A 13,218-nucleotide genomic window follows, 5' to 3' on the forward strand; every position below is an offset into this window, starting at 1 on the left:
GCTTCTGCAATTCCAAGAGAGTTGGCTACATGGAGAAGGCCTGACATGAATCAATTGAAGGTTAATTGGGATGGAGCAGTGGACTCAAAGATGAAGAACTCTGGACTGGGAGTCATTATTAAGGATGAGTGCTGAAGTTCAAGTAACTCTATGTGCAAACATAGAGGCAAATTTACAACCCTTAGTAGCTAAAGCAATAGCTTTGAGGAGGGCTATGTTGCTTTGTACAGAGTTGGGTTTCTCGAGTGTGCTGTTTGAAGGTGATTGTAAGGAGCTAGTTACTGCTATTTCAACATCTGCAACAAACCTTTCAGAGGCAGCTGCTGTGATACATGACATTAAGCAGTTGATGCATTATAAGTGTGGTTGGCAGGTTTGCTTCAATTATAGAGAAACCAACAAAGTAGCTCACATGTTGGCTAAATATGCACTAACTGGTTTGGATGGAGGAATGCCCCATTCATGTATTGAATGCTGTGATGCATGATCATTGTAACTGAAGTTTATTAATGAGAATTGTTATTCCATTTCAAAAAAAAAAAAAAAAAAAAGATTGATTTTGATATTTTTTGTCTAATGATCGAAATACATTTACAATTGTTTCTGTAACTCTTTTTTTTTTATTTTTTTTTTATCTATTTTAAACGAGACTAATTTTTATAAAATAATAATAATCTTACAAGATTAAATATCATCCATTTAAAATAGAATTATAAAAGAAATTATATCTTATTATTTTTCATTTTTTTAACGTGTTACATTAGCTGTGAACTAAATATTCTTTGGTTAAAATTTGACTATAAAACTCACATTTTTTATTTTAACTATCCACTTTTTAAAAGTATTACGTAATAAACTCTTTAAATTTAGGGTAATCCTATATACAATTTTGGAGTGTACGGTAATTACGTATTTCCTTTGAAAAAAAGTTGAGTGCCACCATTAAAAAAAATTATATAAGTAAAATTTATTTACTATTTTTAAATTAAATATACGAGAATTACATACTTCAAAACTGTAAATATTATTTAAAAAAAAAAAAATGCCTACTTTCCATACATGTTGCATGAAGAATGAGCACAAAAAGATAAGAGTGGACTAAAAACAACATTAACTGCCACGTTAATATCGTATCTTTTAAGGAAATGCTTACCTCCCTCCCTATAAATGCAACCACGGAAGCACATTTCATGCAAAATAAGACCAACGGAATTGCGCTTACACACTCTCTCTCTCTCTCCTCTCGCCTCTAGTTCTCTCTTCTCTGGCTCAGTGTGTCCTGAGGCCTATTCGTTTCTCGGGGAAATGGAAAATCAGAGCGATAACGATATTGAAGCCCCGAAGATGTCAGTCCTCAATTGTATTGATCTCTCCAATCCTGACATTCACCAATCCGTTTCATTGCTTAAACAGGTCCATTTCTATCTCCTATACCTTATTATTTTACGATTCTTTTTATCCTTTTCAAAACTCTCAGCTGTTAGTGATTTCTTCCCCCTTTTCTCTCGTTGGTGAAGGCGTGCTTGGATTCGGGGTTTTTCTACGTTGTAAACCACGGGATGAGCGAGGAATTCATGGACAAGGTTTTCGCACAGAGCAGAAGATTGTTCGGTCTGCCATTGAACGAGAAAATGAAGCTTTTAAGGAACGAGAAACATAGAGGCTACACCCCTGTTCTTGACGAGATTTTGGACCCTGAAAACCAAACTCACGGTTTGCTTTCGCTACCAAGTTTCACTCTTTTGTTTTTATTACGTTATAATTGTACTTATTTTTATTTCTCTGTAATTTTGTTGTTTGGTAAAAAGTAGGAGATTACAAGGAGGGATATTACATAGGAGTGGAAGTAGCTGAAGACGACCCAGAAGCGGAAAAACCATTTTATGGGCAAAATGTTTGGCCTGCGCCAGGTAACTACAGGAATTTGATACTAACAATATTTTTCTTTGAAGGGGGATATATAGCGATTTAGGAGGCGAATTTTCATTATTCTTTCATAATTCATTATAATGAAAATTAAGGAATGATAAAATAATAAGTTATATTATATTATCATTATTAAATTTATCTTAATTAACGTCTTATAATAAAGAAACAATGTTCCGTTACATAAATTTCACTTAGCATACAGTTAATTATTATATATATATATATATTTTTTTTTTAAGCAGGTCACTCTTTTAATTAGAGCAGGTCACTTTTTTAATTGTTTCCTTTTTAGTTTTGAAAAGTATGTGATTGAATATTGAATTTTTTGCTATTTTTAAGGACTATTTCCTGGATGGAGGGAGACAATGGAGAAGTTTCATCAAGAAGCTTTGTAAGTTTTACAAACATAGGGTTTGTATGATGGAACGATTAACAAAGTCTTCTATACACACATGCACGCGCAAGTACGAAATGTAATAGAACCACAAAAAGCAGGATTTTTAATCTTTTTTTTATTATAATGTTATTGTGGGATGAAAGTATCCTTTTGTAAGTGAGTATATTGCCAAGCAACATATGGTGAGACCAAATCATAGCCGTAAGGGTTGTATAACTATCCACAATGTAAGAAGTTTACATTTTGAATGCGAAGAAGGGCTACACACTGCTAATGAACCTTCTGCTCTTGGCAGTGATTGTGTATGTGTTGTTTTAACAAGCCTAAATTATTGGGTATGTTTAAAGTTTGGTTTCCCATATTAATGCGTGTTTAAAACATTGTGATTCCATTCTCGACTCTCATACTTGTTGTTCCTGTGGATCAATTTTCTGTAGAATGGCCGGTATTCAAGGATCCAGATAGTATAAGTTATTAGCTATTTATTTATTGCTTGTTTGTTTTTAATCTATTCCTCGTGTATATTCAGGGAGATCGGGAGAGCAGTTGCTAGGATAATAGCTCTTGCACTTGACCTGGAGGCTGATTTCTTTGACAAGCCAGAAATGCTTGGCAAGTCTATTGCAACCTTGCGCTTACTACACTATGAAGGTTGACTTTAATTTCTTGTTCTTGAACAATTTTGAACCCGGCTGTGTTATGGCGTTGGTAACACATCAGGGGACTTTTTTAGGTCAATTGTCTGATCCCTCAAAGGGAATATATGGAGCTGGAGCCCATTCTGACTTTGGTTTGATTACTCTCTTAGCAACAGATGATGTCTTAGGTCTCCAAGTAAGAAGACAGCTGTCAAAATTAAATCTTTTTGGGTGAAATAGAATAGTTAGTTTTTTTAATCTGATTAGCTATTGCAATTGTGTTAATTAATCACCAGATATGCAAGGATAAGGATGCTAAACCTCAGATATGGGAATATGTACCACCACTAAAAGGGTGAGTAACTGAGGGCTTTGGAGATTGAGATTCTAGAGCTTTATTATATTGAGTCTGGCTGATGCATTAGAACTAAAATTTAGTTTTCTAGGTAGACATTATTCTCAAATGCTTTCTGAATTCTATTAATTCATTATTATGATCAAACTTGATTTTGATCTTCTTCCACTTAATTAAACATCAGAATAAACCCCTAGGGGTTGGCTCAAGGGGTAAAGGCCTTAGGCTTGGAGGTATGCTCCTCCCAGGTCTAAGGTTCAAATTCCCTTGGGTGCAAACAATCTCTAGGGGCTGTCGGACTTGGGGATTTTCTCCTTGAATTATCCAAGGTGCATTTGCGGGAAACTCTTTGCCGAGGGCTTGTGCACCCTCGGGATTAGTCGGAACGCTGTTCTTGGACACCCGATGCCAATAAAAAAAAAATTAAACATCAGAACATTTTCTTTCAATAGTTGGAATTCCTATCATAAATAGATCCCAATGTAAAGTTAGCAATGAGATCAATAAACTTAAGTATCTAGTATATTGACTTTGTTTCTCTTATTAGGCGTTTTTCATGTATATGCTCTGTGTACTCTGATAACAACTTGTTTCTTCATTAATTAAATTTGAACTTCCTTATAAAGAAAAATCAACCTTCTTTCGTGCAAAAGGATGTTAGAAGATTTTCTTATGAGCTAAAAGGTATAATTTGTTTTTTATTTCTTTCTTTTTTTTTTTTTTTTTTTTTTGTGAAGATGATACTTTGTAAGCCTTACTTCAGTACTAATCACTCGGATTAATATTACGAGGACCATATTGACAAAGTTGTAGAGAAATTTAATTAATTAAAAAATTTTCTATCCACCGTGATTATTAGTGGTGTGAAGACCAGGCCTAAATATTATTGACTGAAAACATTGAAACTTCTGCTCCAGCCTTCTGTATGATAATATTTTTCTTCCAAGTGATTGTGCTGTTTTGAACGATAAAATGCTCGTATGCTACCACTTTAGCTGTACATTGTCTATCTGTATTCTAAGTTTTGATATGAAATATGTAAATAATCACATATTCACATTATAAAAGTGAAAAAGAAAAGTTTCTGTTTGGCTTGGTATGCTGAATTTCTTTCTATGGTTTGTCTTTGGCAGAGCATTTGTAGTGAATCTTGGTGACATGCTGGAGCGCTGGAGCAACTGTGTTTTCAAGTAATACACCTCTTAGCGGTAGCCTTGGTCTAAGCTTTACTTTTATCCCATATAAGAGCCTTTCAATACAATTAGGTTTTCATCCTTAATGGTATTTAATACTTGGTTGTTATGTCTGAGTGCTCTTTATTGCCATAACCTGGTCTGACTGTGGCTGTTATCTACATTGATCTGGTACAGAAACAATTTCAAATTCTAATATGACTTGTGAATTAGTTTTCCCTGGTTAGATTACTGCAGTTTAAGTTTCCTTAAATATGATTTTCAACATCTGAACATACATGGAAAATCTAAAACTAAATAACTCTCTGGATTTCATATGTATATAAGTTAAAGATGTCTATATTGCACTCTTTATTGATATTGTATTTATTGCCATCCTAACTGGCTTTAAGAATACAATTGTAGATGTAGATTTAGCTTTTCTAAGGCATAACACATTTGATATCCCCAATCAAAATCTAAGTTATTAATCAATCATGTTTCAGAAACAGAAAGTATTACTAGTGATCTTTTAAATTACTGGAAAGTTTGACTTTTGTCCCAGGAGTGGTATTATACTGCTGTTGCTTTTTATTGAGCTATTAAGATGTTATCCCGCTTATGCTGGCAAACTTGAATTCCAGATTGAAGTTTGTAGGGTATAGATTTTCCCCAAAAATCATGATTTTCAAGACCGTTATCATGAACCTACTTCTGCTATTGCCATTGCTGGTTTGTTCTTTTAAAGTTTTTATTAAAAAATTGTTGAATACTGTTGTAGGCATTTCTCAGGGACTTTTATCGAAAACTATATTATTCTTGCTCCCCTTCTCTGAAAATTTTCTAACCCTTGTATGGACATTTTGCTACTCAGGTCCACGTTGCACAGAGTTCTTGTGAATGGTCAGGAGAGATATTCTGTAAGACCCCTCCTTATATTTTTATTTTTATTTTTAATAAAAATTGTTTTGAGGCCCTCCTTGAGCCTTTAGATGATACATGAAGATGATGTCACCGGCTCTATAATGTCATCAATTAATTTTTTTTTGATAAGTAAGATATAAACTTTATTGATGTGAATGAAATAGGCATATACCTAGAACACATGAAGTATACAGTTGAACACCTAGATACATTCTAAGAGCGTTAAACTAAAGATAGGAATTCATGTATATCATCCCCATTTAATACAATAGCTGAAAACCAAAGCAATAAAGTGTGCAGAAAATAATTCTTCACCTCCATCATTGTTCTTTCCTTGTCTTTGAAGCATCGCATATTCCTTTCCGTCCAAATACACCACATGATACACAACGGAATCATTCTCCAAACTGCTGCCACTTGATGACTGCCCTGCAATTTCCTCCAACAACCCATCAGCTCCACCACTCTCCTAGGCATTACCCAAGCCACACCGACCCGTCGAAAAATCTCATCCCACAACCCTCTTGCTACATCACAATGTAGTAAAAGATGATCTACCGATTCTCCATTCTTTCTACACATGTAACACCAATCCAGTACAACGCATCCTCTCTTCCTCAAATTATCCGTGGTTAAGATCTTCCCAAGGGCGGCATTCCAAACAAAGAAAGCAACTCTAGAGGGCACTCGAGACCTCCAAATGTTCCTCCAAGGGAATGAGGTGTGATCCTGTGAAATCAAAATTTTATAATACGCTTTTACTGAGAATTTCTTATGATCCTGGAACCTCCATTTCAAGCTGTCTTGTTGCGCCATAGTAGACCCTAAAGAATGTAACAAGCTGAAAAAATCTGAAACCATAGATAATTCCCAATCATGAATATCTCTATTAAAATGAATATTTCACTGATGCGAACCATGAGCAAATAATCGCACTTCCACCACAGAAACGTCCTTGTTAACTGCAATACGATATAAAGCTGGAAACACCCTTTCCAATGCATGATCTCCACACCACACATCCCGCCAAAAACTGATTCGGTCACCCTCACCTGCAACAAAACGAATATGATTTACTAAAATAATCCACCCCTTCCTTATAAACTTCCATAGCCCCACTCCATGCCCCCCTCTCACTTCTTTAGAACACCAACCACCCCAATCAACCCCATATTTAGCATCTATTATTTCCCTCCACAAAGAACCCTCTTCCATATGATATCTCCAAAGTCATTTCCCCAACAACACTTTATTAAAAGTTCTCAAGTTACACACACCCAACCCCCCATACTCAACTGGAGAACATACTGTCTTCCAATTAACCAAATGAACTTTCTTCTCCTCCGCTAAGCCTCCCCATAGAAATGCCTTGAAGAGTTTCTCAATTCTATTCACCACCCCTGCAGGCATAGGAAAAAGGGATAAAAAATAAGTGGGGAGGTTTGTAAGGGTACTCTTGATAAGAGTGAGACGACCTCCTTTCGATAGATACACCCTTTTCCATCCAGCCAATCTTTTCTCTATCTTTTCTACCACCCCATCCCATATAGCTCTACTCTTGAAAGTAGCACCTAACGGAAGACCCAGATATTTCATTGGGAACGAGGACACCCTGCAACCCAGAAGACTTGCTAGATTGCGTATATTAGGGACCACACCCACCGGAACCAACTCAGACTTGTCAAGGTTCACCTTAAGCCCTGATACTGCTTCAAAACAAAGTAATAATGCACGCAAAGTTTGGACCTGACTCCTATCCGCTTCACAAAACAATAGAGTGTCGTCTGCAAAAAGAAGATGTGAAATGATACAAGAGCTACCAGAGCCATTTCCCACCTGAAAACCAGATAAAAAACCCCCACTAACAGTAGCCTGCAACATCTTGCTCAACGCCTCCATAACTATGACAAAAAAAAAGGGAGATAATGGATCACCCTGTCGCAAACCCCTCTAACTATGAAAAAAACCTGCAGGAGTGCCATTAACTAGCACTGAAAACCGGGCCGTTGAAATGCAAAAACGCATCCAAGAAATCCACCTATCTCCGAAACCACACCTCTTCAATAAATACAAAAGGAAATCCCAGTTCACATGGTCATAAGCCTTCTCCATATCTAGCTTGCAAAGAATACCTGGACTTCCCTCCCTCAATCTAGCATCCAAACACTCATTTACAATGAGCACCGAATCAAGTATATATCTCCCATGAATAAAAGCATTTTAAGGCTTGGAAATAATATTTTCCAGCACTAGACTAAGCCGATTAGCAAGGACCTTTGAAATAATCTTATAGACACTGCTAATCAAACTTATTGGGAGAAAATCCTCAATATTCGACGCCCCATATTTCTTTGGAATAAGTGCAATAAAAGTCGCATTAAGTGATTTTTCAAGCTTTTGATAAGCATGAAATTCACTGAACACCCGCAAGACATCACCTTTCACCACATCCCAACAAGTTTGGAAGAAACCCATTGAGAAACCATCCGGACCCGGCGCTTTGTCCTTAGCCATACCAGATATGACCTTGAAAATCTCATCTTCCACAAAAGGTCTCTCCAATACACTCACAAGCTGCGGATCAATTGCCTCAAATGGTAGGTCATCAAGCTTCGGCCTCCAAGTTACTGGTTCGGTAAGCAGAGTCTCATAATAATGTGCAATGTGACTTTCTAGATCAGCCGAAGAAGATAGCACTTGTGTACCTGAATGTAACAACTCAATCGCATTATTACGTCGATGAGAATTAGCCATTTTGTGAAAAAACTTCGTACACCTATCACCCTCTTTCAACCAGAGGGCTCTGGATTTTTGACGCCATGAAGTCTCTTCTAACAGCAACACCCTTTCCAACTTTGCCACAACCGTTACTTTTCTCAATAACTCCTCCTCCGAAGCCCTTCCCAATAATTCCTTACCCTCCAACTCCTGCAACTCCTCCATCAAAATAGACTTTTGATTGTCAATGTGACCAAAAACTTCCAAGTTCCATTTCTTCAGGTCTTGCTTTAGAGCCTTCATCTTACTTGCAAGAATAAAACTCGGAGTGCCACTAAACTGGTACGAAATCCACCAAGTTCTCACCATCTCTACAAACCCGTCCACCTTAAGCCACATATTCTCAAACTTGAAATACCGGCGACCCCCTTGAATGCCACCACAATCTAAGAGGATGGGAAAATGGTCTGAACTGACTCTAGCTAACCTTTTCTGACTAACTTCTGGATAGTGGGCTTCCCATAACGGTGAGACAAGAAATCGATCCAATTTCGACCAAGCACGGCCATTAGACCAAGTATACTCACCACCCACCAAAGGGAGGTCCATAAGATCCATATCAAAGATGAACTCAGAGAATTCCGCCATGGCCAAAGTGTGTCGATGATGCCCTGATCGTTCACTAGGAAAACGAGTAATGTTAAAATCACCCTCCATACACCACGGCACATCCCATAAAGAGTGTATTCCCGCCAACTCCTCCCACAACCTTCGTCTATCTCTATCTATGTTAGGACCATAAGACCTTGCAAAAGCCCAAATCCACCCATCGCTCACATTTTTGAATAACACCGAAACCGAAAACTCTCCAACGCACTCCTCAATCGCCTCAACCACTCTTTTATCCCACATTAATAATACTCCACCTGATGCTCCCTAAGAGGCCAAATAGGACTAACCCATATAAGAACATCCCCAAATACTACGCACAAAACTTCTATCAATAAAACCCAACTTTGTTTCTTGCAAGCATATCACATCTCCCTTCCATAATCTCAATAGAGCTTTGATCCGAAGGCGTTTGTCCCTATCATTGAGACCCCTTACATTCCAAGAAACGATCTTAGGCTTCATTAAAACTTAACTTACCCCTCCCTTTTGATCTAACCCTTCCACTACTCCCCTCCTTGACATCATAATTGATGGAGCATGTTAAGCGTTTAAGTTCCCTATCTTGTTTTGAAGCTGATTTCGAATGGCTAGCTTCAATAGCCATAAGAAGGGCCATAAATTGTTCCTCATAACCTCCAAAAGAGACCCCAAAAATTTTCTGTAGCTCCTCTACCTTTTTAAAAATCCAATTCGTCGAACAACTCCCATAATCACTGGGAGGGAGTGTACATAAAGGAGTAAGAGCCCCCTCTTCCCCAACACTGTTATTGGGAATCACCGAAACATCCAGCTTATTTGTTTCACCACTTAAAACCATATTATTAAGAGGAGAATCATCCCCAGAAAATAACTCATCAGGTCTACTCATCACCAAAAGTGGAAGACCACTCTGAACCACATCACTGTCCCGCGAAAACACCTCACCGCAAAGAGACATCTCTCTATCCCTCAAGCCAGACTGCTCGTGCACCACTTCTGGGACTTCGTCCACCACACACAGTTCCGATAGTCCATTCTCCACAGACGCAGAAGTTAACGCCAGAAACTCCCCCTCCTCTATCTCTTCCCGTCGGAACTCCTTTATCGTCTCACCTGAGTGGTCGACCGAGGGTGTCGGCAACTTCTGTGCCGGCAGGGTTGCCAATAATGCACTTATCGGCGCCACAGGAGCAACATGACCTTGGTCCAAAATCTCAGATCCGAGTCGGATCTCCTTTTCCGTCTCACCAGAGGGTTCGACCGAGGTTGTCGGCAGCTTCTGTGCCGGCAGGGTTGCCGGTAATGAACTTATCGGCGCCACCCGCTGTCCCTGGTCCGATATCTCGGATCCGAGAACCTTCCCCGACCCAACTGTCTCCACTGCCATCCAGGCCTTCACAGGGCCTGATGCCTGACCCTTGCCCAAGCCCATCGCTCTGCCCAGACCCATACCAAGCCCACCATTTCGGCCCACCACCTCCTTACCTTTAACGCAGCGTTTTAGATAATTTATTTCATCTAACACAATGCCGATCTTCTCCTCCAATCCAGCTAACATCTTCAAAATGCTTTCCTCATTTAGCCCCGCCAATCTGCTTTCTGCTACACCATGCCGCTGCACGTCCTCAGAGATGGTTACACCTAACACCACGTCTAATGTAGCACGATACGGTACCTTCTTCAGTACCTCACTGTACAACCTTGCACCTCCTGCCCACGATGATGGAGCACCTCCCTCACCTTTGTTCTTCTTTGCAGCAACTATCTGGATATCAGCCATCTCCATTAAAATATCAGCAAGCTTCTTCCATCCCTCCCCCTTCCTTCCTTCCGGAATCACAAGCAATCCTCTCCTCTTATCACGACCAAATTCTGAGATGGAGATAAAACTACCATTAAAGTTACGTCCCTTCCTCACTATTATCACAATGTCCCCTTTTCTACGAGTTCGCAGAAACTCCTGAGTACCCAATGTTACTGCACACTCCTTCACCATAGAACCCAGCCAACCCAGAGTTTCCCAATCCACTGAAATATATTTCACACCACGATGACTACTTTCTATAATCCTCCACCACCTTGCATTCTCCTTTCTAAACTCAAACAACTTCTGATCAATGAATACCTCCTTGCACAACCCCATCTAAACCAACCCACAGACAATACAAACCTAATGATTCAGAGAATACACTAATCCCCTCAAGAAGGAAAAGCCATTGATGAATCACTAGCAACAGAAGGAAAAAAACTAAAACTGTACGGAGAGAAACTAATTCTGATTTATAAATTGTAGTTGGATTAATTTGCACAATGTCAAGATGTATTACCAATGGCACTGATAGGTCCACAGTTGAGACTTTAGCTACTCAGAACTCCTTTTCCATATCTTCCTCTTTTAGGTAAAATCAGTTGTATTTGTGGCTGTCAGGTGGACAAACTGGTTGCTTAGAAATTAGAGATTAATTGTTCTCCTACACTTTTTTATCTAGCCGACCCAATGACTATGTCAGTAATATCAGTCTGTCAAACATCAAATCTCTTGCTCTTGATTATTACCCTCTCAGTAGCCGCAGTGAACTTCACTGTTGTTTCCGAATGTGAATATTACAGCACAGAAGTATGTATTTACCCACTTCATGTTTCAGAGAACATTGTGAATATCTGATGCCTGTAAATGAAATTGTTAACTTGGCGAGACTCTGAAGATTGTTGAAGATTCCTTCAATCTTACTCATGTTTTCTTTGCATGACATTCATTTTATATATTTAGCCTAGTTCCTCGAGTACCTCTTTTTTTTAGTTGTTATTTTTCATCTACATAAAATGCATTTCTATTACTTTTAGTAGATCCTTTTAAAAGTAATAATGTATATGTGTATCTCATTTCCTTTTCCCTGTGGCAGATTGCATATTTTGTGGAACCTTGTCATGATTGTCTTGTCGAGTGCTTGCCAACCTGCAAATCAGAAAATAACCCTCCCAAGTAAGTTAGTATCCACAAACTGTTGTCATTGCAAATTATAAAGCTCAGTGAGTTCCAGTTTGAAACGATTGCTTGTTTTCCTATGCATAAAGCGAATGGACAATGTGATGTGGGCTTGTCTGAGGATTTAAAAGAAAGGAACAAGTAAATAAAACTGGTTAAATAAAAGCCTCTGAATTGCTGATCTCAGGGTAACACAAATGGATGCGTTTTTACTTTTATGTCAGAAAAGAAAATATTTTCTTGCATAATGTTTTCTAAAATTGCACACAACATTTTAGTGGGTGGGTTCCGTTTTAACTTTTTTGTTTACCAGCTATGAGAATTTGTTCATACAGAATTAAATACTCTTGCACACGTTAACCATTTGACTGTGAAAATAAAGATCTAGATCACCCAAAATTTACCTGGATAATTAGGTGGCAGTTTTAAATGTGAAATCATATGCATGAACTGAGAAATATTAACGGATTTCAAATTTTTTAACTCTTCTATTTCTGTGCTGCATTTCTCTGTTTTGCCAGGTTTCCTCCAATCTTATGTCAGACTTACCTTAGCCAACGCTATAAGGATACTCATGCTGATCTGAGTAGATACAACAAAACTGAAGCATAATAATTCAACCAAAATATGATTTGGGAGATCTACAAACCTGAACAGCCAGCAAATAATTCTACTGAAACAAGTTAAAAGCATATAGCCAGACCAGTAGAGGTCCTTTCTATACAAGTTTTGCATCTTTATACGTATAAGGGTTGATCATCATCCAGAGATCATATAACCTTTTCTACATGCTTACGTTTTTCTAAGCAGCTCGAATGGTGTAGCGAGCTTTGTATGATGGTGTTCCTCTGCCATAAGTGAGGGTAAATAAATAAATTCGGGGTACAATCCTCTTTAGAAATTGGTGTGTTGAAGTTTCATCAGTCCTCCGAGACGTTGTTCCTTTGGTTGAAATCATAGGGGTGGGTTGGTTAAGCAGAGCATCAGTTGCTAAGATCTTGAGTCAGCCAGTCAGGATGTATATGGCAAGGCCATTTTAGGGTTTCAGTGGGCCATTTACTAGAGATATGGATTTATAACAAATTGATGTATATAGTTAATTTTTAAGAAATATGAGACGAAAGAGGTGTATCACTCCTTTATTTCTTCCTTTATGCATGCAAGTGACTAGTATCTCTTTCCTTTATGCATCTTGTGTTGCTTTGACATGTTTCAATTTCAGAAAATTATTAGGTACTCTCTGAGTACGGATGATGTAGTACTTCCATCCTATCGCAACATGTCGTCTAATTAAAATTGCTTATATAAGCATCAAATTTAATTGACATAGTATCATATGAAATGTCTCTCAGACGTGGCCACACAACCAATGCGATCATGAGACTGATTTTTTCCTTCTGCATGGATATGTGACCGCTAGCTATTGTCGACCAAGGTTGGAATTGTTT

The 13,218-nt window shown here is 38.2% G+C and overlaps 1 protein-coding gene across 2 annotated transcripts; it reads left to right on the forward strand.

Moving 5' to 3' along the window:
- The first annotated feature begins 1,161 nt into the window (after positions 1-1,161).
- LOC121251924 (2-oxoglutarate-Fe(II) type oxidoreductase hxnY-like) lies at positions 1,162-12,671 on the forward strand. 2 transcript variants are annotated; one of them, XM_041151334.1, is made up of 11 exons: positions 1,162-1,413; positions 1,518-1,713; positions 1,809-1,910; positions 2,269-2,320; positions 2,856-2,977; positions 3,060-3,160; positions 3,261-3,319; positions 4,453-4,509; positions 5,366-5,411; positions 11,688-11,767; positions 12,292-12,671. In XM_041151334.1, the coding sequence occupies exons 1-11, from the start codon at positions 1,168-1,170 to the stop codon at positions 12,380-12,382; spliced, it is 1,152 nt and encodes a 383-aa protein (XP_041007268.1). In that variant the 5' UTR covers positions 1,162-1,167; the 3' UTR covers positions 12,383-12,671. The 2 variants fall into 2 exon arrangements, with proteins under 2 accessions (XP_041007268.1, XP_041007269.1); XM_041151335.1 differs by having other exon boundaries at positions 1,166-1,413; positions 1,812-1,910.
- The last annotated feature ends 547 nt before the right edge of the window (positions 12,672-13,218 follow it).

Source organism: Juglans microcarpa x Juglans regia, chromosome 2S (assembly GCF_004785595.1).
Source record: "Juglans microcarpa x Juglans regia isolate MS1-56 chromosome 2S, Jm3101_v1.0, whole genome shotgun sequence".
Lineage (NCBI taxonomy): Eukaryota > Viridiplantae > Streptophyta > Magnoliopsida > Fagales > Juglandaceae > Juglans > Juglans microcarpa x Juglans regia.